Below are 26,749 nucleotides of genomic sequence, written 5' to 3'. Positions count from 1 at the left end.
GTTTCAATAACCCAGTAACTGGCCTTTAAGTACTCTTGCCTTGCACTGATGAAAAATAACCTGAACCTTGAGAGATTTTTTCAGCCTTACAAATTCCCCTGTGTGGTTCACAGCACAACCTTGTGTACAGTTACTGCAGCACCACTGAAGCAAGAGAATTTAAGAAACAACCGACCAGGCAGAAAAACCATCAAGATATCATTTAGCTAGAATGGTTCCATGTGCAGTAAGCTAAGTATTTTGCCAAACTTACACCTTTCTCTTGTGTCTTTTTACCAGCAGAAATTATAATGTTTTAATTTGCTTTGTCAAAACAGAATGTGAATGCAGCTGTTGAAATTTTTATCTGGGGTAAAAAAATCATTTTACTGTGAATTTGAGAAGAATCTAGATGCAAATTATATCTCTGGCATATTAAATAGTGCATTAGGAACAGTTAATATGCTTACAGTAATTTTTGTGTGAAAACTAAAGGCTTTCTCAGTTTAAAGTAAAAATTAACTTCAGTTTTTCAGAGCTTCTAGTCTAAAAAAACATTTCATACTACAAAAAAGAATCCTCTGTTTACAAAATAGAAACAACTGTAAAACTACTGATAAAATAGTTTCTAATTATTTACATTAACAGCTGAGGGTTTTTGAATTTCAGCCGCAGATTAAGCCTCTCCTAGTCCTCTGAACAGTATCATGTGCGACACTACCAACATTTAACTTGGCGATTTAAGTAGATGGAAGAAAGCTCTGTATCTCAGCTTAGCATTCTAGACTCTTCTCTACTATTCTTCTTTCCGAAACAAAATACTTCATTTTCCTAGAGCTCACCATGGCTTTCAGTTATCTGATTTTTCAATTTAGTCTGTCCTGCCCTCCTCTCCCAGCCAATGCAAGGAACCGCTTCACAAATAAAAATGGACCTGAAATAAGGTTTATTTGATAAGCATTCAGCCAGACTCACTTCCAGAAGCTTACTGCAATCTGGTGACTTATTCAGGATCTGAGTCCTGCAGCCCAGCAATGACCACAGCGCCTATAACAGGCAAATGAAAAGTAAATGCATTCCAGCTCTTACCTGACCACGGTTGTGAAGACTTAAATCGAGACCACATGTAAATTCAGTATGATGCTCAACTGTTTCCAGCAAAGGATTAGGCTTGGAAAAGTCCCAGAATCTATAGAGAGAATAAAGGAGGGAAAGAGAGAGGAAAAAAAATCAAACAAACCACAATTAACGTAATTGAAAGGCCATTTCAAAAACATAATGCAAGATATTGACAAATCTGTTGCTGCCACGGTATTTAAAAAAGCAAACTCATCCACTTAGGAAACATAACAAATCATACTCCTGCAAAGCCATCTGCTGATTTGCATAAATTAAACCCCACTGGGCAAAGCCATCTTTGTGTCCTGTTGCAGAAACTGAGATCAAAGTTGGCACCAAGAAGCAGTCAATGGGACATTATTAAAAGAGAAGAAAAAAATATAGGCTAGAATACTCTTGTTATATTTCTTGATGGCTGGGGAATCTTATCCCTGAAAGATATTAGCACAATTTGTGATTTTTCTCAGTTTTCAGCATCATTAACTATGGGGTCTTTATTTAAATAAAAATTACACACTCATTTAGAGATCTCAGTCATGCACATTCTCAATTTTGAGACTGTGTTCCTGTAAAACAGAAATTCAATATTATAATTTAGTAACAAATTTGTACAACACAGATCTGCATTACACAGTCAATTCCACTAGTTCATACTTTTAAAATATTTTTAAAAGAAATTTTTCCTTTGAGCCTTGGTTGATAAAAAATTCTTAGAAAATAATAATTCTGAGATCCTCTACTTCTTTCAGTTACTGTCCTGGTAGATGCAGTGTCCATCAATGCCATTAACAGCAAGTATGAGAGATCTAAGAGTAGATGGAATTAAAATATAGGTAAAAGACACCTCAGTCATGAAAAAAAAGATTAAGCCCCAGAACCTTCAGCTAACAACACAATGACAAAATGATGGCACCAAGCAAAGATTTGTTTCTCTTTCTTGTGTTGTACATACTACTGAGAAAGTCCACAGACTGCACAGCACAGCATATTTTGTGGGCTGTCAGCTGTAATCTTATTTTCTACAGCCCAGATTTTCACACAGGGGTCAATTATATGCTTTACTACTTCTGTAACAATCATAGAAGTCTCTTTGCCTTGCCTTTATTGGGAAAAGTGACAAAACTTAACAAGAACAGCTCATTATCAGACCAACTACAGTGGAAGTACTGTAAGTTCAAACCAATTCAGGTGAAATAGCAAACACTGGAGGCAGCAGGGTCAGTTTGTTTAATAAGTAGATGTTATTTCCTTCATAAACAAGGAGAGTGGTATCAGCACAATGGCTATGCCATAGCAACAACCCTCTTAATTTTTTCCTAGTACCTGAGATCTAAAATAAACAATTTATTTTGCAGGAGAGAGGAGCAAAAGACCATCTCAGCATTTTCATCCTCCCACATTTGTTCATAAGAAGGTAAGGAAACAAATCTTGTTGTTTCTACGTAATAGTGTTAGCCTTCCTTACCACATTAGCCCTCTATTAATTCTTGAAAGACAGATGCTCATAACTGAAAACTGTGATTAAAGAATGTAATTTTAGATTTACATGAATAAAAAAATACCTTTTGATCAATTTTTAAAATAGTAGGACAATAGTGTTTGTTATATGAAGTCATGTTGTAAAAAGTCAGCAGCAGTTTAGAATTTAAGACTACTGCAAATTAGTTCAAGTTCAACAGACTGACTGGAAGCTTTGATACCTTTTTTAATATATAAATAATTACTAGTGAAAGCTCAAAAAAATGTTCTCAGTCTCAAGACTGACAACCATTGATGACAAATTAATGATGGTTTTCATAACAACTTTGCAATCCAAAGCAAGAAACACTGTCTACAGCACAGCTTCCAAAACCACCGTGGTGACAACAATATTTTCCTCAGAGTCAATGTTCATCACATTCTGCAGACTGAGAGGGAAATGCAATTTTTCTAAGACACTGTTTTACCACAGCAGGACCTACACAAGTAGGTATGCTTGCATTACTTCAGTTGTATCTACAGAGTTAATGGCATGAACTTAAAAAATGGGCCAGACAACCACACAGGCTTTTAGGGTCCCTTACAGTTTAATACAGCCTGTACAACCACAAGTGTGTCATTTAGAACTGCTATTTTTACCCACATTATGTATGAAGTCACAACTTCAGTCACATGTGCATTGATCACAAAACCCCAAAACCTGAATATGAGTGTATCTTCTTAAACTTTTTAATGCTTTAATTAACTTTTGTTAGAAGTATAACTTCTCCCTCTTTTCTCTAAAGTTTATTTGTTTTACATGTACCTGGCATACAATTCATAAGCTGCACATGTATTGCAAGTGGACTGCTTATTCTGAACAAGACATTGTAAGAAGAGAAAAACCTCTCATGCTATGGATTTTGTACTTTGTAACACCCATAGCGGTGTCACAAAGACCTGTGCTCCCTAACCAAATCACTTTTACCAACCCAAATACAGTCTATCCTGCATATCTTCTACCTTGTCCTCACCCCCACTCTACCCTTACCAAGTGCCCCTGCACCTTCACCACTGGCTGGGAAAACAGAGGTAGCAAGTATCATTCCAGGTCCCAGTGTCTGTTGCTGCATGATAAGGAGCTAGCATATCAGAAAGAAGATTACTCCCTTGAGGTGGAATTCATGCTTCCCTTACCTTCCTTAAGGCAGTACTTGAGGTTTCCCCCTCTTGCATATTCATAAGTTTCCATTAAATTTGTAAAAGCTTAGTAAATTTAGACTACAAGTTTCCTGTGAAATCTAGTTAAGTTTTCAACAGGTTCACAAGTTACTCCAGGAAATGATTCAATGAAAATGCACAGATGGAAGCATAATAAACAACTCATCAAGTCTACATCCTTCTGAGTAGAGAAAAAAATATTTATGATAAATATTTATTCATGAAAGCTTTACTAATGCTCTTAGGTTATGTCTTCATACATCATATTTTTAGGTGGGTGTGAATCAGCTGTTCAGAGGCTGCTTTCCATAAAAGCCCACTCAATGACTAATGCTAGCTTTCACACACAATCACACCAGGCACAAGTCACAGTAGAATGTGGATTTATAAAGCCAAGAACCTTTCAAGAGCAACACAGAACTCAGTGATAGTTTACTACATGTGTATCACACAATTCATCCCCCTGCTCCTATCCCCTAATTCCTGTGCTGACTTGTAAAAGTTCTTCCTGCAAACTAGAAAAACTTTTGTCAGAGGAGAGCTTAGTGTCAAACTACTTTCGGATACAGGCCAATTAGAGCAACGACATTACTTCAGGCATTAACTGGGAACATCTAACTGTTTCCATACCAATGTTCTGAAGAAATTATTTCATTACAGTTCCAGTGAAGTATCAACATTCTGAAGCAATTTGAGTATAAAAGGACAATTTCCATTTAAGGAAAATTAAAAAAAAAAAAAAAAAAAGAGAACAAATGAGCCAACAACCACCTTTTCACCTTGAAGGAAAAAACTCAGAAAAAAACCACAAGAATAATAAGGATACCTAACTGAAGTGAAACACAGTTTATTTTAGGATCAGCCTTATTCTGTAAGACTTCTTTGTGATCCAAGTTACTGAACTTGTACATAGTGATGAGAGCTGGAGATAGTGGTTTAACTTACAGTGTGTTGCAGAGATGATGTCCAATATAGTACAACTTTTAACAAAAATTGCCTTTCTGCCTTAGGGACAGATATTAGGGACATATTCTGTGAATATGATTCAAGATCTGGCCTGATACCAGCTTAATGAAGCTCTATGATTTATCAGATCCTCTGTTTAGATTTTGGTGAGCACTGTCTGTGACTAATGCACCACGATTTCTTTTTTATACTGAAGAGTCCAAAAATACCCAATGGTGATTCCAGTAAAAGACGACACTGATGTTCTTCCAAACTGAATTTTGACAGAGATAATGTTTAAGAATATGCAGGCAGACCTAAAGTAGTTCTGGAAATGTTACAGTACTTTGTGTATTTCCTGACATTTTAATGATTCCTTTGTGTTCAGTGTGCTCTTTAATTAGCCTACATTTTTTCTGAGCTCTTCTGAAGAGTAAGGAAATGTTATAGAAAAAATTCGTCTGAATTAAGCATTTACTGGACAGGGATTATAAATCATTACATCAAGGTATGTAAAAACTCAAGTTCAAACCAACATCCTCTTTTTCTCAGCTCCTAGGTTCCTTTTCAGTAGCTTGGCTACAGCACTCACATTCAATCGTTATACTCTTTGCAAAGGAGGAAGCTAAGTATTGTTAACTTTGTTTTCAACCCACTACTTTTTCTTCTAGATATACAGTTGTGATTATGTGCCAAACTAGCTGTACAACCTGAAACAAACAAAACCCTGCCTCTTACATGGCAGTTTGACAATCTGAACTAAGATTTGCAGCTGTTCAGTTAAACCATAAAGCTTCAGTAACCTCTAAGATTACAGAGCTCCGACAGTAAAGGACTGCTCCAGTACTATGCTCTATTCTGTTATCTATTATAAACTAATGCTTGCAGATAATTCTGAGCTTCAAACAGACACACAACTTTGACTTCTTCAAACAGAAGAGTATAAATGAATAGTATCATAACTAAACTGCTATTAAAATAACACAGCAATGAATCTGTTTTTAAGGGACTGCCATACCATGCTGTTCTACGAATTAAAATTCAGCCCCCTGCCACCAAATGGGGCTAAAAAGTCACAAGCCTTGAGTAGACTTAACAAGATCCATAACTAATGTCATGTATTAGAATCCCTACTCTTCTTCCACCTTTTATATAAAAATCAAGGATTTTTACTCCTAAATTGAAATCTGTGTGTGTGTCCACACATGTGCATATATGACAGGATGTGTGCATGTATGTAATTGTGGAGTGTATGATGCATCCAGTAAAATGACAGTATGCAGTAGAGGTGCAATATAGTCTTTACATATCCAAATTCTTAGGGAAACAATTTTCCTCCGTTATACAGAATATTTTGCTTGTGACACCTCTTCCAAAGACTTTCTGGCCTTCTTTGTTGTTTGTTCACTCATACCAGATCAAACAGTTTTAGAAAACTGTTAAAAAATCTTTATTTCATCTCTTTGATTCTGCTGTCTCTCCCTAGTCATGACAAGTAAATATTTGAACAGAAAAATAATGCCTAGAGTGAATTTTGTGAGGAGGTCCCCAAGCTCTGCATTTATAGACACAATGCTTTGTGAGCCAGTAGCTCTCTCCATCTTTTCTGACCATTTCCACATACAAGAATGTCAGAGCTGAAATTGCACTAGATTTCAATATTGCATGAAGCAGAGTAGTGCCAAACCTGAAGGATATATAGTTGGTGTCAAAAAGGGGAAGAGCATGACAACACAATCAAGTTGTGTCAGTGCTTAATGTGTTAACTTCATGATGCAACTTTATGGATGCAACAATGTTATGGCAGAAGACTGGATAGATTTATGGTTTAGCAACATATACAGGCACTGAGAATTAGCAACAGAACCCTTTGGCAACAGAACCTCTCTAGGTCTGGTGGCAGACCAATTAGGACACAACCAGAAGTGACATTACTTGAGATGATCTGGACAAGTGGGATAACTTTGCAGTCCTTTACAGAGGCAAGAGGGCTTCTCCCATTTCTTAATCTACTGCCTACTACACTCAGTCCATGTTAGAAAATTAAAATGTAGATCAAAGAATGGGACTGAGATATTCAGGAATACTTCATGGTGTACTGACTTAGGACACTGTGTACCTTAGAGAAATCCCAGTATCAAATCAAACTTCTTTAGGACTTTAAATTAGCTTAAAAACATCTGTACTATGAGATCTTCAGCAGTATCAGATATAATGAGCAGCCAGGGGAACTTGAAGAAGGGCTAAAGAGCTTCAGCATTCACACTGTGGAACACTACTAAAGCCTCCTCAGATACCAGTAGGACAAAAGCTGTGTTCATAAAAAGTGTAAATAAAAATGCATCATTTTTAACATTTGAACAATTTTTAACAAATTAACTAAAGTAAGAGGGTATTATCTTCTTATCAGACATTATCACAGGTGGATGCAACATTCTACATTGAGTAGAGTGATGTGAAAAGGATTGCAGAAAACATCTGATAGAGCAGATATTTCTTGGCATAGTGACTGAGCTGGCCTTTAATGACAAACCCATGCATTTGCAACATAGGTTATGAAGCATCTGACAGCAATATTAACTACACTTCTGTATATCCACTCTAGAACTGTTTTCTATTGCAAGCTATATTAAAATAGATCATCTTTCTATTTTTATCCAGTTAGAGAAAATACTGTACCTTACAGTAAAATCGTAAGAGCAAGAGGCCAATATGGTTGCGTGGAATGGTGAAAACTGCAAGAAAACAAAACAACTTTTACATTGTGGACATATGCAGACTTACGGTAAGTAGTAAGTTATCAAAAACTTAGTTCATTTACTAAAAATAGTTCTAAATATCTAAATTTGTCTTGGTACCACATCACACTGCTACAAAACAGACTACATCAGTGTATTTCTCCCCCATGCTTCTAATTACAAGGAATCATAGAATTAATAATCACAAGGAATGCCCTATGGGATCCCAGTTTGCTTAGATTTCATTACAGCAGTACCAAATAATTCTGATATAAAGTTAAGAAGTTCTGGAATAGTCATAAGCAGCCATTAAATTCTGCTTTTGGCTAATAAGCTGTTTTATCTATAAATCAAGTTTCAAACCAGCTATGTGACCAGTTAATTATTTTCAGAGAGACAAAATCTGTGCCATACTACAGAGAATATAAGATATATTACTGTCATCAAATCGATATGCTATGATTTTGAAATTATTTATACAAATGGGAAAAATAGAGAGAAGTGGAAAAACTGAAGGCAATATAACATCACTTCATGATGCTCCCCTCTCCTACAGGGCATTTTACATGACAGGCTCTTCCATGATACATGGATACACTCTTCCACAGACTCTTTCAGACTGGTCTAAGAACTGCAGCAAAAGAAGGATGCAGTTATGCAAAAATTATTTATCTCAGCCCTAGTTTTTTTGCAACCTTCAGTTTCCAATTATTTTAAAATCTGTATTTCTCAGCAGGAAATACAACAAGCCACTGACATAATTTGAGTTAGAAATGCAGGTCCCCCACACTATGGTTCACAGGTAAGTCTTCCTGCAAGACTTCTAATATTATTCACAGCAACTACACAGTCAAAAGTTAAGTCTGGGCTATTGCCACAACTGCTCAGGTTGCCAAGAGAGCAGTGTATGTTGATGGCTACTGAACTCTGCTGACAGAGTTGTCTTTGCTACAGCAGAATTGAGGGATGTGCATGCTGGAACTTGAACCTCTGCAGACTTCCTGCCATTTTTTTTTTGAGGGGGGGAAAGAAAAACCCAAAAACCCCCAGGTTCTGCACCTCAGGAAAATGAATACTAGAGGGGAAGAAGTCGGATGGGCAACAAAAATTAATGGTACACTTTCCATAAGCCCCCTTTGCATGTCCACATAGTTTAAGATAAAGCAAAACCATCCTGTCAAAACTTTGTCATTAACCTTAAGTATCCTAGAAACTTCCTTAAGCAAACTCTGTCAAAATACTTAGCAGAGCGTTACACATCTAAGTTGAGAAAATTTGCATAATGTTTTTCTGCTACAAGAGAAAATTTTGCTCCATTTAACTGTAAGATACTACAATTTTATCATCTGAACAGCTGTTTACAGTCAGAAGATACCACCACATCATCCATCCTGATTCCAACATACCCAGATATCTTTTTAGGTAAACTCAAAAACTGTAACTATGTTGTCTAAGATATTGAAGCCAGCTAAGAATGTGAGGATCAAATGCACCAATATCAAAATCTCCCAAAAAGGACTCCAGATGACCTCAGTGTGCTGATAATGCCCTGTACTGCAGTGAAAGACTGTAAGAAATCTGCAGGAATCCTGATAGTATTGTGTTGGGTAGAATTCCTTGCCAGCCTCAGATCTGACAGTCAACACAACCCCTGAACAAGTGAACAGAATACAAAAGACAGGCAAGCAAAGAGAGTGATTTCATGGTTGGTTTAAGCTAATTTCAGAGTGTACTGCTGCCAAGACTTGTGGTTTCCACTTTCTTTTCCACTTCAAACTGTGTGTTCCTATCCCCTTCTTTTGTATCAAGGCTTGCAATTGTGTGGTTGAGCAACAAATTGAAAAAGCGTAATGATCCAGACAGAAACGAGTCACTTTCAGGGACTGGGTTTCAAGTCAGAGCCATCAGCTGCAGCTTTACAATCGCTCGTGTCGGCACAACACAGGGGAAGGGATATCAGTAGGGGCAGCTGCCTCTATAGAGGCAGCATCCAGGTCTCTTCTTGCAATACAGTGTGACTGGTGAGTTACACCACACAAGTGTAGATATGCTGCACCACCTCGAAGTGCTGGCCCACATTGTCATATCTTATGTCCTCAGGGACCATGTCTGTCTTGAAATGGAAGCAAAGAAAGCCTGGTAAGATGGAATAAAATTCATGTACTCTCAGTTTATCTTCTTTGCACATGGATGCATCTTCTCCTATGAAAAATATTTCACACAGCCAGATTAGTGATTAGTTGTGCAAGCATTAAATTAGAAAAAAAAGAATCAATCGCCAGTCAGGAGAGCAGGCAGGGGGAGCTGGGATAAGGAGAGCAGGAGCTTCTCATATTGTCCGACCATTAAAAGGATTTGTGATACAGAATGACTACCTGAGTCACACCCTTTTCTGACAAATTACAAACTAAGCATGGTAACTTCTAAATACGTTAGAAACACACCAAGGCCATATGAAGCAAAATAACAACCCGGGATAACTTTTTTTCTGCCAGTTCAGACTTCCTAGAAAATATTAATAAACAAACCTGATCCTGGGAGGCTTTAAAAGGATTAGGCATTACCTCCTTTTTCAGGAGACTTTGATATTGATGCATTTGACTCTCACATTTTTTGCTGGTTTCAATATTTTACACTGAAAAATAGTTACAGTTTTTGAGTTAACCAAAAAAGATATTTGAATGCATATTTTCATATAAGATGAAAAAAATGTCATTGTGCATCTAGAGAAAATTCTTATTTGTGTGTGTTCTAGTTGTATAAAGATTCAGTAAAGTAATCTGAAGCCTTTCATGCATAAAGTTTCAAAATCTCTTGGAATGCATTAATATTTTCTTTGTATACACAAAAGTATATATTCACAATTTGTTCTATGTCTTGTCTTCGTGAATATTGTCCCTTTGTGTGGAAAGAAACAAAGGAACAGCATCATTTAAAAATGAGTAAGGGGAAGTGTTTTCCCCATCTCGAATTTCCCATATAATTTAGCTGAAGTAAACCTTCTAACCCTCTCTCGAGGCCCTCAAACACTCTTAGTGCAAATATACTGACTTTGAAAATGCCATTTACTGTAAAATCCCATCAATCTACAAAACATCAAAATGTTTGACAGTGCTAAACTGAAAGTTTTGAAGAACAGCCACTGTAACATCTAAAATCCTGTTGGGTTGGTTTTTTTTCCTAGTTATTAGATAATACAAAATATTACTGGCTTCCAGAAAAAATTGTGTAACAATTCAGTGATGGTCAATGGGAAATAAAATTCAGCTTACTTTCACTCTTCTGATAGCATAGGTATGACCAAGCAAGACGAACACTGGTTGCCGGATGTTCCTCAAATCCCAGCCTTTCAAGCTACAGTCAACTGCACCGGTTACCAGCAAGTTCTGATGATGTAATAAAAAACAGATACATCACAACAATTTAATTACTAAATTGTAGCAATGCATATGTTGGATACAAATTTAGGAAAATCTAAAAATACAAATTAATAAATCATAAATGAAGTGACATCCCCAGTATGGAAATTAAAGAGCTCAAAGAAACACAAACTTGTTTTCCACTTTTGACTACTCTGCCCATTACACAAAGAGTAAGCAAAATCTCTTATCTTCCTGGGTTGACCATCTGTTAGAACAAAGCTCTTCAGGAGATGTAATAGTGAATGAGAGCAACAAAGCAACTAGGCATATTTTCATAAAGAGAAGATGCAATAATGCAGTAAAACCCCCTGCTATTTAATGAGAGTGGTTCAATTAGCAAAACAGTGGGATGAATGGTTTTATACCTCATCATATTTACACCAGTCACAGCTCAAGACCTCAGCCTGGTGGGCTGGTATCACAAGTTTGACTCCTGGGGTTTTCACATCCCAAATTCTTAACGTCTGATCACCTGAAACAAAGAGAAATTGATTCAATGTTGTTGCATCAGTTACAGAATTCACTTAATCCATTAGTTAATCCATTAGTACTTAGAGGACAAGTGTTTCTTAGCTGTATGAAATACAAATGATTGCATGAGGACATTCATGCCAAATAAAGCAAGCAACATTATAGACACATCATAGAAGTCATATTGATGTAAGAAAAGGTATCTGAACTTACTATTGCTCTTTCATTAGAGAAAAAACTCCACAAATTCATTTTACTAGTAACCCTTCCGCTGTTATTTAAACTCAGGTTTGACTAAAAGGAGATAGGGTAAAAGACTTAAATAACATTCAATTAAACTAGAAGCCATTTAAAAGGTCCATTAAAAAATGAACTTAGAGCATCAGAATCATGAAAGAGCTTCCTCTTGAAGCCATCTGAGAAGTACCACCTAGTCACATGCTTCTGGCACAAGGAAAAATGAACAGTATTTGATATACCACTTATTTCAAAATTCCTTCAAAGAAAGAAAAATTTATGATGTATCTATCACCTGTATGCACCATGTACAAAGCCTCCAGTCACTCTTGTTTATTGAAATATTGGAAGATAAAGTCATTCCACTGTAACTGTTACAGATAGGAAAGACAACATGTGCTTTAACTGTGGAGCATGCACGCACATGCACACTCACAGAGAGCAATAGAGTCCAGCTTAAGAGCTGTTAATCACCTGTGCCTCTCTCTTCATCTCCAGACATAAATTTACTTCTACCCCTAAAGATCTTCAGCATTCGTGTATACCCTTCTTAAAAATTCATCTCCTAATGGTTTGTAAAGACATCAAAAGCTGCATCAGCTGACAGGACAACTATGCTTATCAATTTTTAAAATTGGGATTTTCTCATTAGCCCTGCATTAGCTTTGTGTCAGCAAAAATTGATTCTCTAGCTCTCTAACTTAGGGGGAGAAAATTAATTAGAATTTATTATGCTTATGTTCATTCAAGAGACAAATTTAATCACTAAAAAGTGATTAAAACACTAGTGATTTCTATATGAGGCATGTATCAATACTACCTAAATTAAAAAACCACTGTTTTATGCTGCTGCTGAAGAAATTATTGATATTTCCTTATACTTATTATTTTCATGCCATTTATATACAAGCACTTTGATGGTTTTAGTGCCCTGTTGGTCACTGGCTGTAAAATAAGCCAGCTGGGTTGGGCAAAAAAAAAAAAAAAAATCATAGCTCTTTTCAAGAAACTGGCTACAGATCAAATAAAACCATCCCTAGAGCCACAGCAATATTCCTAATTGCATGAACTACCAGACCCTGCAGACTTCACAAAAAAACCCATAAAACAATTGGAAACTTTAAATAAATAAGGCAGAGAGAGCTTGGTTCACTACATGTCGTGAGTCCATCCTTCTGACCGCGGAGACCATGGGGAGCTTGCTCTGGTGTTGGCTGGCTCATCCTCAGCCCTCACAACTGTGAGAGACACTTCACTCTTGGTGGATAAACTCCCCATCTGTAAGGTGGGAACAACACCCAATTCCTCCCTGCTTTCACTCCTTTCCTGCACTGTCAAGAGGAAGACTGCTGCTCAGTACATGGATAGCACCCCTGACAAGGGCACCCTGCAGCCAGTGAAGCCTCAAACATCGCTACAATGCTTATAAAAACAGGGCAACATATGGAGAGGAAGAAACACAAGCAGCAGGGTTTTGGCAAAGAAACAGGTAGTACGCCCATCCACTCTCTATTAGCCTTGCTAATCTCCTTGCCCACAGAGGACAGTTCAGTTTGAATTTTAAGTCTTTCTGAGATATTATAATGGACTTTTTAAAAAGCTTTTATTTTAATTTCATCAGATAACATAGATTTGAAGGAGAAATACATATTTCACTACAGACAGGATCATTTTCCCCAAGCAAATAAATATATAAATCCAGGTGAACTAAAATGAACTGATACAGAGATGCTACAGTAGCATTATGAGGGCCAAAAGCATTTGGAAAAGTTATTCAGCCAATATCAATTTTGACACTAAATATACAATTGCCCCAATTATTTCTTTTTAACAGAAAATGCTGATGCATAAGAAAAAGAAAAAAATGGTTATTTTCCTTTTTATTTTTTAAATTTCTTTGAAAATGCTAGACTTAGCAGTTATTAATTCTGGCTGGCACTATCAGTGAAATGTTTTTAATGGAGTAACACAAGACACAAGTAAACCTTTCTGTGAATAGAAAAGACTGATTTAAAGCCAAAGGCAAATCCAATTCTTTCATTTAAAAATCAGATTAATTATTAAAAAAACCCTGATAAACAGTGCAATCCTGACTCAGTGCACATTTTAACAAACTTTTTTTCAACCTCAAATTAATTTCCATTACATACATATATTTACATTCAATTACAATAAAAGCTTCAGTTAAAAATTTTGCAATTTCCACATTTCCATGAGTACTGCAAATACTGAGCATGCACTTCTTCCACAAGATAAAGTAGGATCATAATAACAGAAAGTACAAGGAAAGCACACCTAGAACAATCACATTCACTAACAGACACTTCCAGCTGACAGACCAAAGTAAGCAACCACAAAAGCACCCAACATTTCCCCCATAAAATATTGCTATTTTTGTATGAAGAAATTTCTCTATGGCAACAGCTTTTTACTGGTCCATTAGATAATTATGATTTCAGAATTGTTTATACATTGTACTTGCTTTCTTTCTTTCTAATGAATATTTGTGAAATCTTGGACGAATCAATAAAACTACACAATACACACTCATCTATTCAAAACTTTTCAATTGATGCTAATCTACAAGTACATCATCCTTATACACAGGATAAAGACTGCTAATGTGAATGACACTGTCTGATAGTGAAAAGATAAAGTTTATTTAAGACTTAAATTTCACGTAGATTTTATACTACCTTTTTTACTCACAGATATATTTTATCCAAATTTATAAATCATCATCTCCAAAGTCCTGTGAGAACAACCAGCTAAGCAATCATTGCCAAACAGTGCAGAGGTGTAACAGTAACTACAAAAACAAGCTAGGTATTTGGGTGGTTAATGAAACCCCACGAAACCTTAAACATTATGTGAAGGGGAAAAGGACTCTAACTAGGACAGGTATAATGTTTTTCAGGAACCAAATTCCATTCGGCCAGGCTGCTGAGAGCCCCATCCAACCTGGTCTTCCATGAATGGGGCATCTGCAGCTTCTCTGGGCAACCTGTTCTGGTTGTTCTGGTGCCCCATCACCCTCACAGTACAGAATTTCTTCATAATATCTAATCTAAACCCACCCTCTTTTAGTTTAAAGCATTACCCCTTGTTCTATCACTACATGCACCTGTAAAAAGCCAAAACCATTGCAATTAAACTATCTCTGCAATGCCACAAATTAATGATCACAAGTTAACATTACTTGCTTACTTACATGTATTTTTAAATACTAAACCAGATTAAATTATTTAGGCTGAATCAAACAGAAAATCTGTGGGAGAATTACAAGTAGAACCCAACTCTCATGACACAAAATCAATCTTTTTATGCATATTAAAATGATGGTGCTGATTGTTTCTATCAGTGATAATTGTTCTGATTTTGGCTGAAATTGAGATGTTTTTCTTCTGAGTATCTGGTACAGTGCTGTGCTTTGGATTTAAGATGAGAATAACATTGATAACAGTGATACTTTGTTTGTCTCTAAAGAGTGCTTACACTAAGTCAAGGAATTTCCAGCTCCTCATGGTGCCCTGCCAGTGGCAGGGCTGGGACTGCACAAGAAGTTGGAACGGGATGCAAAAAGAACAGCTGACCAGAGGGATACCCCATAACACATGGCATCATGCTTAACCTACAAAGCTGGGAGAAGAAAAAAGGACAAAAGAGATGTTTGGAATGATGGATTTGTCTTCCCAAGTAACCATTATGCATGATGGAACCATGCTTTCCAAGAAAAGCCTGAACAGTCGCCTGCCCATGGAAAGTGGTGAATGAATTCCTTGTTTTGTTCTTGCATTCACAATTTTTGCTTTATCTATTAAACTGTCTTTACCACAACCCATGAGTTTTCCAGCTTTGACCCTTCTGATTCTCTCTTCATCCCACCATGGGGGTGTGACTGAGCGGCCATGTGGGGCTGAGCTGTCAACAGGGGTTAAACCACCACAACAGGACAAGAGAACTTACAACACGAATAATAAAGCTCACAGGATTCCACACACAGAGACAGAAATAGTGACACAAATAACAGCTTTAGTTAAATTATCCAAGAGTACTACCAAATACACAAAATCTATCTCCATGTAGCACAACTGACTTAGTACACAAAGTTACCAGTGGAAATATACTTTCCAACAGGTCAACTTTAGTCTAATACAAAATGGTGTCAAGTTAAAAATGAGAAGAGTTTTAAGTTATTTTAGGGAAGAGGCCAAACAATTATTTTTCTGAAAATAAAATAAAATAAAATAAAATAAAATAAAATAAAATAAAATAAAATAAAATAAAATAAAATAAAATAAAATCTTTATTTCAGTGTTTTCCAAGAGGATTATACATAAATCTTGGGATGAATTTTTTTTTTCAAAACTGGCCAAAGTCAACACACGTCCATAATGCCTTATGATTGATTAAGCCATTCTTCAGCAAATTATAATATTGGCTAGATACCTACCTGTAACCCACATGACAAAACCCAAATTAATTTACTGTAAAAAACTGTTACTGTTTATTTCTTCTGGACACTAAACCACTTTATAACGTGTGATTTTAGTACAAAATGAACACCTGAAAGTGGTTTATGTTATAGCATGTGCTATATACAGTACTTTACTATAGTTAGCACATAGTATAAATTGAGGAATAAACTCATTTCCTGAGAAACACTTCAGCTTGTTCTTTAGAGAATGATTTAGTAAAGCTTATTTGATGTGCCGGTTTTGGCTTGGGTAGGTTTGCTTTTCTTCACAGTGGCTGCTATGGGGCAATATTTTGGATTTGTGCTGAGCCCAGGGTTGACAATATCAAGATGTTTGTTATTGCTAAGCAGGGCTTAGACAGAGCCAAGGCCTTTCCTGCTTTTCATACCGCCCTCCTGGTGAGGGGGCTGGGGATGCTTGGGACATTGGAAGGAGACACAGCTGGGACAGGTGACCCCAATTGATCAAAGGCATATCCCAGACCTGTGACATCATTCTCAGTATACAAAGTAGAAGAAAGAAGGAGGAAGTGGGAGGACATTTGGATAGATGGTGTTTGTCTTCAAAAGTCACCGTCACACATGATGGGGCCCTGCTCTTCTGGGGATGGCTGAACACCTGCCTGCCCATGGGAAGCAGTGAATTATTTCCTTGTTTTTCTTTGCTTGTGTGCACAGCTTTTGCTTTCCCTATTAAACTGCCTTTATCTCAGCCCACGAGTTTTCTCACTTTTACCCTACATATGTCTCTCCCAGGTCCTACTGACGTGGGAGTGACCATGTGGCTGCGTGGCGCTTGGTGACCAGCTGAGTTTAAACCACAACACTGGAGCACAAGACTTGGATGAATTCAAAACTGCGCTGGTTAGTCTTAAAGTAACAGATTGCAAATGAAAACACTCACATCACTACTATATTTGACATAAACTAAGCAAGTAAATTGCATTTCAAAAGCTTCTAGTATAAACAGCAGTTTGGCTGAACTGCAACAAGCCACAGTAACTCCACAATCAGCTTGCTCTCTAGATACTTGGTTTGTACAACAATGTACCACACAGTAAATTGAAGCATCTTATTCTTTTATCTCTTGAGGGTTTCAGTTTCAAAAATGACCAATTTTTTGCTAAGCTTTGAACCTTGTTGACTATGGCATTTCTTCTAATACATTAAACAAGAAGGAAACGAAGCAAAAAGTGGACCCACACTGCACACAAATGGATGGAGTATAAACCTCTAGAAAAAAGTTCTTTGGAATTCATGAGAAACCACTGTCATAGCCAAACAGCAGATTATTTCTTCCATTTTTAAGGAACCTGAATGAGCATAAACATCTTTGGAATAACCTGTCTCCATGTCCTACTCTCCAACATCTCCTTTTTTTGCTCAGTGCTACTTCTGAGGCAGGAATGTGAGCTGAAACTTTAGAAAAATGATGTCAAAGACAACAACCCCAAGTTTTGGTCCAGAAAAACAAAAAAACCACCTCTACTGAGAAGCTGCACTCGAGGCTATTCTTCTTAACTAATTCCATAAATGTTCTCTTAGTAGATGTACACCTTCCTCAGCTCATTATTTCATGCAAAATAATTTGTTCAATCATAGGTTTTTTTTTTACAACTTGAGTATCAAACACAGAAAGGTGCACCAAGACTACATGCCCACCTGATTCATGAAACTGCAGCTTGAAAATCCATTTATTACACACATTTATCACCAAGAGACCAGTAAGGAAGAAGAGACTTTTTAAAAGGCAACTCACTAACTCAGGGCTGGCAGAAAAACAGAGTATGAGATAAACAATGGTTTTTAGTTCCAACATTAAAGTCTAGCACTCAATGCAAGGGCTTACAAGAGTGGGACCTGGATTTACAAGTTCATTTGCAAAGCAGCAAAACTACAGTCATCCAACACTTTTGTCAACATAATAAAAATTTATCAGAAATTATCATACCTTATTGTGGTATAAGAAAATTTTTTGCCCTGGGCTTTCAGGCTTAAAAACAAGTCTTTGAGCAAGGAATACAATTAATCAACCTAAATACTGATAAATACAGACATTGCCAGGCAGATTTGAGAAAAATTTCTTATCCTTATTCATGAGTTAAGATGTTGTTAAGATGTACCTGCCCTGATCAGTGAACTTAAAGAATGATTTAAAAAAGAATGCAGCATTAAAACTAAGGTCCCAGTATTAAAGAAAATAGCTATCAGTCATTCTAAATCTGGGCTTTGTCTAATCCAAAATATTCATATTTTCATTTGTCAGAGTTGTATCTGTATGGAAGAATACTACAGTTATGCAGATAAAGGTTAAATGGTATTCATTAAGTACTTTCTACTGTTAAAGGACAATAAACCCAGTTGATACTGAAAAGGATGCTTTCTTTATAAACCATAGGACTGAGCAAGGCCTATTGCTCTGCAGTCATGGAGAATCAGCTAGTAGAACTGATTAACATTTGACTAAATATTACTGTTGCATACATTTATAACATTCTCTATGAGATTCTCACCAATTTACTCTCTGGGTTAAAAAAGAAAAAAAAAAAATCAAGGCAAATGACATAGTGAGTCATTAAACCCCCTTAGCCATGAGGCTGCTGTTAAGCATTCATGTCACTTCTTTAATGACATTTTCCACATCAGTGTGTTTTCAGCATAAGGCAGACATTTAACAGGGCTCTGGTTTGGTGCCACACGTAGACCTGAACATCCTGCTTATCTTATCTGCTCAGAAATTGCTACTGATATCACAACAGCACTTATTTACATATCCAGAATTAACAGTTTGCACTGTTACTATTAAATCCCAATTTCAAAAACAAACAAAAAACCCCAGATATGCAATTTACTTTCTTTTTCAATGTATGAATGATTGTACATGAAGATAACAGCATGGTAAAGTACCTCACACATCCCTATAAATGTTAAATGGAAGTTTATTAGATGCTGAATAAAACCTAATTTAACTGAAGCATCAGACATATATATCCTTCACAATTCAATTGCATTTTACTGTCCACTGCAGACAAGCTCAGTTTTCTTGTATGTATTCAGAATGGAGACTTAATGAAGCAAAAAAGGCTATACTTCATATCAAGTTCTTTTTCAATTGCTTTATATTGCCATCTTATATTTCTCATTTTCTTCACTTGTATTCTTTTTCTAGTCTCGTAATAGCTTGATAAAAAGCTATATTTCAAAATCAAATATTAGCTTCAGGCCTAAGTTGATCCTTTTGAGCAGCTATTTTACTGTAGTTTGTGATTCTGTCTGCTTTTCTGTTTTCAGTGTTCACAAACTAATTAGTTACATGGAAATTAAACTTCTGCAGGATTCTGTAGGGATTCAAATAAAGGCAGAAAAATGGCAGTGGTGTGGCATGCAAAATGTTTTTAAACCTTCTTTCCTCTTGCTTACTTCCCTTAAAGGAAAAAAAAAGAGTGCATTGTTTTACTTACATTTAGTTTAATCAGATGTATTTAAAGACCAACATTTTTTCCAATCTGTGGTTTACATACCTAACTTATTTTACTCGTACACATAGAACTGAAGATGCTGCAACATGAAACAGTTCATTTCTCAAGCATTACAACTATACTATTAAGACAGCAGTAAGTATATGGTTTGAGTAGGTATGTGTTAGGTGGGATGAGAGAAAGGGGACAGGGGGGGCAAAAAGAGAGAAAAAAAGACACAGACAACTGACAATCCCAAAGCAGTACAGACTCCTTCAAGAAAGGAATATTTCAATAAGCTTCAATAACAACATCCAAAAAAGCTATTGTTTTCAAAAGTGAAAAAACCCAAGTGAGGTGAAAACAAGTGCAAAAAGTTGCCCTCCAGACTCATTTCAGCTACTAATTTTCAAGACAACAAAAGGTTGCAAAATAAGATACCACAAAACTGCAGGTCAACCTTCCCAGCATCCCAAAGAAGGGAACAGCTCTAAATTTGACACAGTACTATCACATTGAGATTCAAGTTTCTCTCCAGCTCCAACTTTAGCTCAATAGAAGATGAATCATCAGTGAAATTTAGCTTTCTGTCCCATGATTTTCTGTCATCCTCATAGAGTATGCAGATCATAGCAAGTTTTAAATGAGGACAACCAGCCTCCTTGAACAGTTCCACTTTACTTTCATCATCTACCTTCACTGACAGAGTAGAATGTCATTAAGCACTAAACAATAAGCTCTCTGTGCAATATACCTTTTTTACAAGGAAATGGCATTTATACACAAAGCTAGATGGTCATGAGTCCTTCTACTATCCACAGTCCTGCTGACCAAAGAAATGACTGCCAATATGTATTTTCTGTAGTGAAGCAATCCAATCAAACCACAGGAAAATTTCAGTGTAAACAATACAAACACAGAAACCTTTCCACATCAGCATGTCATGATTTCTATGTTATTTTATCTAGAAGCACAACAGACATTTTATTTTGGAAACCATAAGTTCACCATCATTTGAAGACTTCTTCTAAAATGTCATTATTTTATACCCAGAATTACACTATCAGTGTACTGATAGCAGATTTTTATTTCACACCCAAGAAGTACTTAGAGAGGAAAAATACTGTGTCTTTGGTGCATGTTGTTTTTCCATTAATGAGTGAAAATGTTTGCAATTAGCTTTAGGCTCCAGTAGCATATTAGTCCCTTTCAAACATCAAAGTAAAAATTCTCAGAATAGGAACTCTGCAGTATTTTAGCCAAAACTTCCAACAGCTGCACCTACTGAGTCACTCAAAGAACAGATCAATTGTTGTACCCAATTTAGGTACCACAACATACAGCATCTAACAATCAATGTTTCCCCAAATTGTTCAAGTACCAGTGTATTAGAAAAAAGTTTGGCTTCATATCCAAGAGGTTCAAATTTGAAATAATCAGTTGTATCAGCAAAGCCCTTTTGTTCATCTAGAATCCCAGAAATTTTGTATGGGTAAGACTACAATGGACAGGAAAGTTCTAAGCAGGACTTTAAAATTGCTTAGAACTTGCAAAAAAAAGCACTTAACTTTGACCAAATGGTCCCTAGCTAGTATTTTTGTAGTATATATAGTTGCATTTCAGTAGAACTGTTCATATAATGTACATGGCTCAATCCTGCAAGTTTCTCCACATCCTGTTAGATGGGTATCCACCACATAAGGTCGAAAAACCTGTGCTCCAACATTTGGCTTTCAAGCACTACTATGTTTGTTAGAACAAATAAATGTTACTCTTTCATCATTCTAGCTAAACTCTGCAGGCAGAATGAATTTCAGATGGAAACAACCAGACTGGAATTTTATGAAAGGCACATGTGCTATTTCAACTGACTTCCCACAGAATAGGGAAGACCATTATCTGTGTGTACACACTGTCTCTCTAACATCAGTAACAGGAAAACATAGTTATACCCACTTACCCTCCTGATAAAAGAGCCAAACAATTTCTATTTAAATCAGTACAGAAGTACAACACATATGAAATCTGAGAAATTTAGGCCATTGGAATTTATCTATCAATATTTGTATTAAGACAGTACCTTATAGCCCTTTTATTTCCCAGGCAAACTGGCTCACAGCACCTCTCTCACAGTTAATCATCAGCTGGGCTCCAAGTATCACACCAGAGCTCTCCTTGTGCCTCTGAAGAAGGAGCAGTGTTTGGAAAACACCACCACCTCACCTCTATTTGCCTCTGTGTACACTCAACTCAACTGTGATTGTATTTACCAGCAAGACCCACAGCACTGGCCAAAGCAGAAAACCAAAACTGATTATTACCTTTCCCAGAGAACAAGACACAGAGATCTACAGAAGTACTTAAAAAAGCTCAATGGGAACTGACTACATTTCTCACAGAGTTAATAGTCTACTGACACTTGAGATAATTTGAACAAAAACATAGGTCAAAATGCAAAATAAAGTATATATAATACAATTTAGTGGTCAATAAATAACAAGAGTGAGATGAATGGAAGACAGCTATATAAAATAACAGAAAAAATTGTCACAAGGTCACTGCTAGAAAACTGCTGATCCTCGTTTCAGTGGCCAAGAGGATGATCTACTGACTCTAACAGAACCTACAAATCCAGCCGCAGCAATACATTCACCTTTCCTTGTTCCATTTTTACAGAACAAGTGTATATGACACACACTACCATCTGCTGGACAAAGTGCTGAACTGATCCACTAACACAGGCAGCTTCTGGGTTTCTGTTGTGAGAGCCTCTTTACCATCACGCTTACCTGAGGCAGACGCAAAACAACCTGGGATGTGTGGAGACCATATAGTGCTGTAGATAACCCCTTCATGGCCTTTAAAAGTGCATAATGACTTCCCCACAGCTGGATCCCACTGAATAAAGGAAAAAACAAAACTGTCAAGATATACATTCAGTAAGAAATGAAAGGGTTTCATACACTGAAAAAAAAATCATTATACATATAGAAAGGACTAAATGAACTTCTTATTAAAAAAAAAGCATTTGTATGCTTAAACTGGTATCGACTGAGAGTTTAAGCAACCTGTCAGTTAAAGCAGAATTTCAGCCACAAGGTAAAAATAAAGAGTAAAAGAGAATCCATGTTGCTTCTTAATACAAAGAACTATGAGATCCAAAAGAAATCACACTTTTCACCTTCACAGAAAACCAACATACCAGCTTGGCTGTTTGATCCCATGAGCCAGACACCACTAGCTGCTCTCCTCTGGTTTGGCTCCAGTCAACACTGTATGCCTGTAAGAGACATAAGAGCATAGTTTAGAAGAAGCATTAGAATACAAGTTTCAGTTAGCCATAGTTTCACAAAATGAACTTAGATTTGCAGATTGTATCCTAGTCAGTTAAAAAACCATACCACTAAAGCACAACAAAACTGCCAGCAATGCCATTTACCTGAACAAAAAATAAATTTAGCATCTCAGTCAGACATTAAAGGTATATACAGGCTAAGAAAAGTATCCAGAAAAGCAAAGATGGGACAAAACAGAGGAAGAAGAAAAGTTGTAACAAAATCCACATACATCTGCCATCACTTGGAGTCTACCACTTTAAAAGCCATCATTCAGACCTGATTTCTTATTACTGATACAATTTTATTCAAATATTTACAGTTTCCAAATGCTAGCCATCTCTCACTGTAAATGCCACCTCTCTTCAAAGGTGACTTTGAGGTTTTAGCTGACTAACAAAAACTGCTTTTTTATTATACCTAATTCTCCTAAGAAAGATATGTCATAAAATGCTCCTGGTTTTCATCTTTTCCAAGTTCTATGGACTCTTTTTTTAACCATCCAAATCCTCAAACAAGTAAAATAAAATAAATTAAAATCTCACTGTCCCTCGTAACTACCCATTTCAGCTATTAAGAAATTACTTTCCTCTGTGTAGATGAAATAAGTTCCCTCTTCCTGATAGCGTGTTCTAATGCTGATCCCTGCTTTCACAGAGGATACCTTAACTCCAGCCTTCACTCCCGATTTTTCTGCTGCCTCACAAAAACAAATGCACTAAGATAGTTCTTCAAATTATTTTAAATCCTCAAGTCTCAAGTACATGTACAACTTCCACCTTCAAATACATATTACTTGATGGAAGGGTGCATTCTGTTTTGTCTGGTTCTACCTTACAACGAAGTGATTCAATAGGCTGCAGTGGGACATGAACTATTTCAGTGTAAAGTGTATAAATATTAGATAAAACAGCTCATCCACTTCACCTCCTGACCCAATCCGAGATCCCAGGACACTTCTCAGAAATGTGGTTACTACCAAGGAGTAGTAGGTGGCACTGCTCTCAATAGCTGGGCTACTAACCACCAAGGATTTGTACTCCACCTAAGATAATCTAGTTCTAGCACAGCACTGGATATGGTCTGAAAGTCAGCATACTAGATGTTGGGTTTGTCTTGGATAGATGGAATTGTGCATTTAATAACAGCAACCCTGTTTTGAAGGTGGAAGTGCTTGGACCTGTGTAACCAGACTAAAAAAAGAAGAGAAGCTGAAAGAGAAAGAAATCCAGCAATTGTCAAAGTCTTCTATGGAAAGTGTCCTGTGTGAGAATGAAAATCGAGGTAATATTTAGCTATTTCTGAGCATTTTCCTTCCTAAGAAATAATTCAGTCTATGCTAGATCCAGCTTAAATGAGCTGGTTTTCATCCATTTGCTTATCTTCCATAAATGAAAGGCAGCCACTGCCCTGAGAACAAGAAGCTGCTTTATCTGCAACTCTGTCCTTTTATTTGACAAAGTTCTGCTTCCCATATACTGAAAACCATACTGCCCTAGAAGCATTTTGTACTAACTCCCTTCCTTGAGGAGCTTACAGTCCAAATGTATAAGACAATGGGACAGTACTTGACAAAAGACATATAACCGAGAAGCAATTCTTTTGGGTTTTTTTGCCAAACCATACTCTTGACTTTTCTAGTTTTGTTAGCTAACTAGTTGTACTACAGCTCATTAAAACATGCTCCTTTCCACTATAACTCTTCCTACTAAAATAGTAACAAAGGAAACACACCAGAACCTCTCCTTAGATTCTAAGAATGGAAGACATAATAGTTCTCCAAAGTGGCTCCCAAGCTCTCTGTCAAAGAGAAATATTTCTCTCTTTGCCTTTGAATCTGCATGATGTCCTGAGCTCAACTCCTGAACTGCTGCTGTTTTGAAATGTCCCTAACTGTGTCACTGCACAATATGCCTCTTTCACACAACAGCTCAGTAAGTGTTTGGCTCTCATATTCATTTTCAAGGTCTTCCAGGAAGAAACAGATCTTTGGGAAACATGCACCTGTGTCACACAATCCACGTAGCTGCTATTCAATACACTGTACTTGGGATGTATCAGATAAACTACAAGGATAAGCCAAAGCACACACAGTGCTCCCAGCTCACTCCCAAGCTATCGGCAGGTAGATCTGCTGAGCACGTGTTGTGACACAGCCCCGGGCACATATGGCACACAGGGCTGGCATTGCTCAGCGCTCTGCAGCTGCAGCAGAGGCAGCAGGACCTGGGTGAACCCTCCTTCGGGCAACAATTACAAACAGAACAGAAAACAGACTCGGGAAAAACAAGAGATACTGTCCATTTGGCATGTGACAGGTCTGTGCAATAGGAAGAGGATGAGAAGAAGACAATGTGAAGAACACAGTAAGGCTCACTTTTATTCTTCTTTCCTCCTCATGCTATCCTCCAACATAAATTTAGACACATTTCAATGGAAGCTGTGCTGAGCAACTGGGAAAGACTATTAACACAGCATAAACCTTAGCTGTTAATCTTTTAGTGCTTTATCTTCAATCATAAAATATATGAACCCTAGCTTGTGCCCAAACAGCTGCAAGAAATGCCTCAGGCAAGATTAAAAGATGAGGGAAAAAAAGATGTAAAAACATAAAAAAATAGCTTAAAATAAATGTTCATGCTCAATTTACAAGACAATTTTAATTGAAACATTCTATTATCTCACAGTCCAGTGAGATTTCGTCAAAACCAAAGTAAATTAGACTAATTTATTCATGAGATTCAGCAGTTGGCTAGTGCTGAAATAAAACTCATCGTCCTTTGATAATGCAAATTCACTTTTAAGTTAAAAATGCACATTCTTTTTGAGAAGGGACAATGATGTAATTTAGAAAAAAAAGAAACAGATCCCTGTCAATCATCCATTAGAAAGAATATAAAATGCAGTGACAAAACTGTCATTAAAAATGTCAGACAGAGATTAAGGATTAGGAAGGTAGTGAGAACACTGTCTGCCAGTGTTTACCACAAATTACTAGGTAAATTCCTTCTGAGATCTATCCTCTTAATACAGGTTTATAAAGAATCAATACAAACCCTTCATATCTCACAATAAACTCTCACTCAGCCCATGTTTCCTATACAACCTTTCTAAGCACAGATGAATATGTCCACCTCCCATGCTACCAGCTCAGCTAAGACACAGACACAGAAACGTTTCTTTCACAAACAACAGATGGTGTAGCAGAACCAAAATAAACTTACTGACACAATTTCAATGAGAAACTGACAGAAACTAACAAAAAAAAAAATAGTACTATGCTTCACCTACGTCTTTCTGTAACTACTATCTGCTTTTGAACATTATCACAAAATCCTGATCACAACTAGAAATTCCTCTCTCAAAATTCTAAGTTGACACAGTAGGTGTATTAAACCAAAGTAGAAAAACTACAAAGAAATAATCTACAGAAGATGGGCTCTTGTATAACTCCAGTCATTCAGCTTTTAGCTTTATGCATCATATCTGAAAAAATCTTGAGGCTTTTGGGAACAAAACTGCATTTCCTCCATCAGTTTTTTGACTGTGTATCTACTAAATTATTTTATTGAAATTGATGTGATTTAGATAAAGTATCAATAAAGTCAGTAAAATCCAGGCTGAAACTCATTGCATCTTAAGTTCAACGACTTAACAGGAGTGGAGGGTTAGAAGGAAAGCTTAAAAAAAAGGGAAGAAAAATCACTTTAGGGAAGATCTACAGTATAAATATCCTTAAAACTATGCAAATATACTTATGAACCTGAATATAACATTCTTCTCTACCCATACAGCATTGCATAAAGAAACTGAGATTTTAAGACAATCAAATGCAACAGTATCAAACCAAGGCTGAAAACAACATACATACAGTCCCAACATTTGACTA

The 26,749-nt window shown here is 36.6% G+C and overlaps 1 protein-coding gene across 2 annotated transcripts in view; it reads right to left on the bottom strand.

Annotated features, from left to right (window-relative positions):
* PEX7 (peroxisomal biogenesis factor 7) overlaps positions 1–26,749 on the bottom strand; it is a 43,055-nt gene that overhangs the window by 12,538 nt on the left and 3,768 nt on the right. For both annotated transcript variants that reach the window (XM_088053797.1, XM_005518469.3), the window contains exons 4-9: positions 22,728–22,805; positions 22,315–22,423; positions 11,248–11,354; positions 10,733–10,846; positions 7,402–7,457; positions 1,069–1,168 (exon numbers count right to left, since the gene is read on the bottom strand). In XM_088053797.1, coding sequence (XP_087909923.1) covers positions 1,069–1,168; positions 7,402–7,457; positions 10,733–10,846; positions 11,248–11,354; positions 22,315–22,423; positions 22,728–22,805 — 564 coding nt within the window. The remainder of the gene's footprint in view (positions 1–1,068; positions 1,169–7,401; positions 7,458–10,732; positions 10,847–11,247; positions 11,355–22,314; positions 22,424–22,727; positions 22,806–26,749) is intronic.

Source organism: Pseudopodoces humilis, chromosome 3 (assembly GCF_049639895.1).
Source record: "Pseudopodoces humilis isolate 2021_Gansu_Grassland_sample_001 chromosome 3, ASM4963989v1, whole genome shotgun sequence".
NCBI lineage: Eukaryota > Metazoa > Chordata > Aves > Passeriformes > Paridae > Pseudopodoces > Pseudopodoces humilis.
Note: the sequence above shows the minus strand (reverse complement) of the source record. Positions and strands in the feature narration are given on the sequence as shown.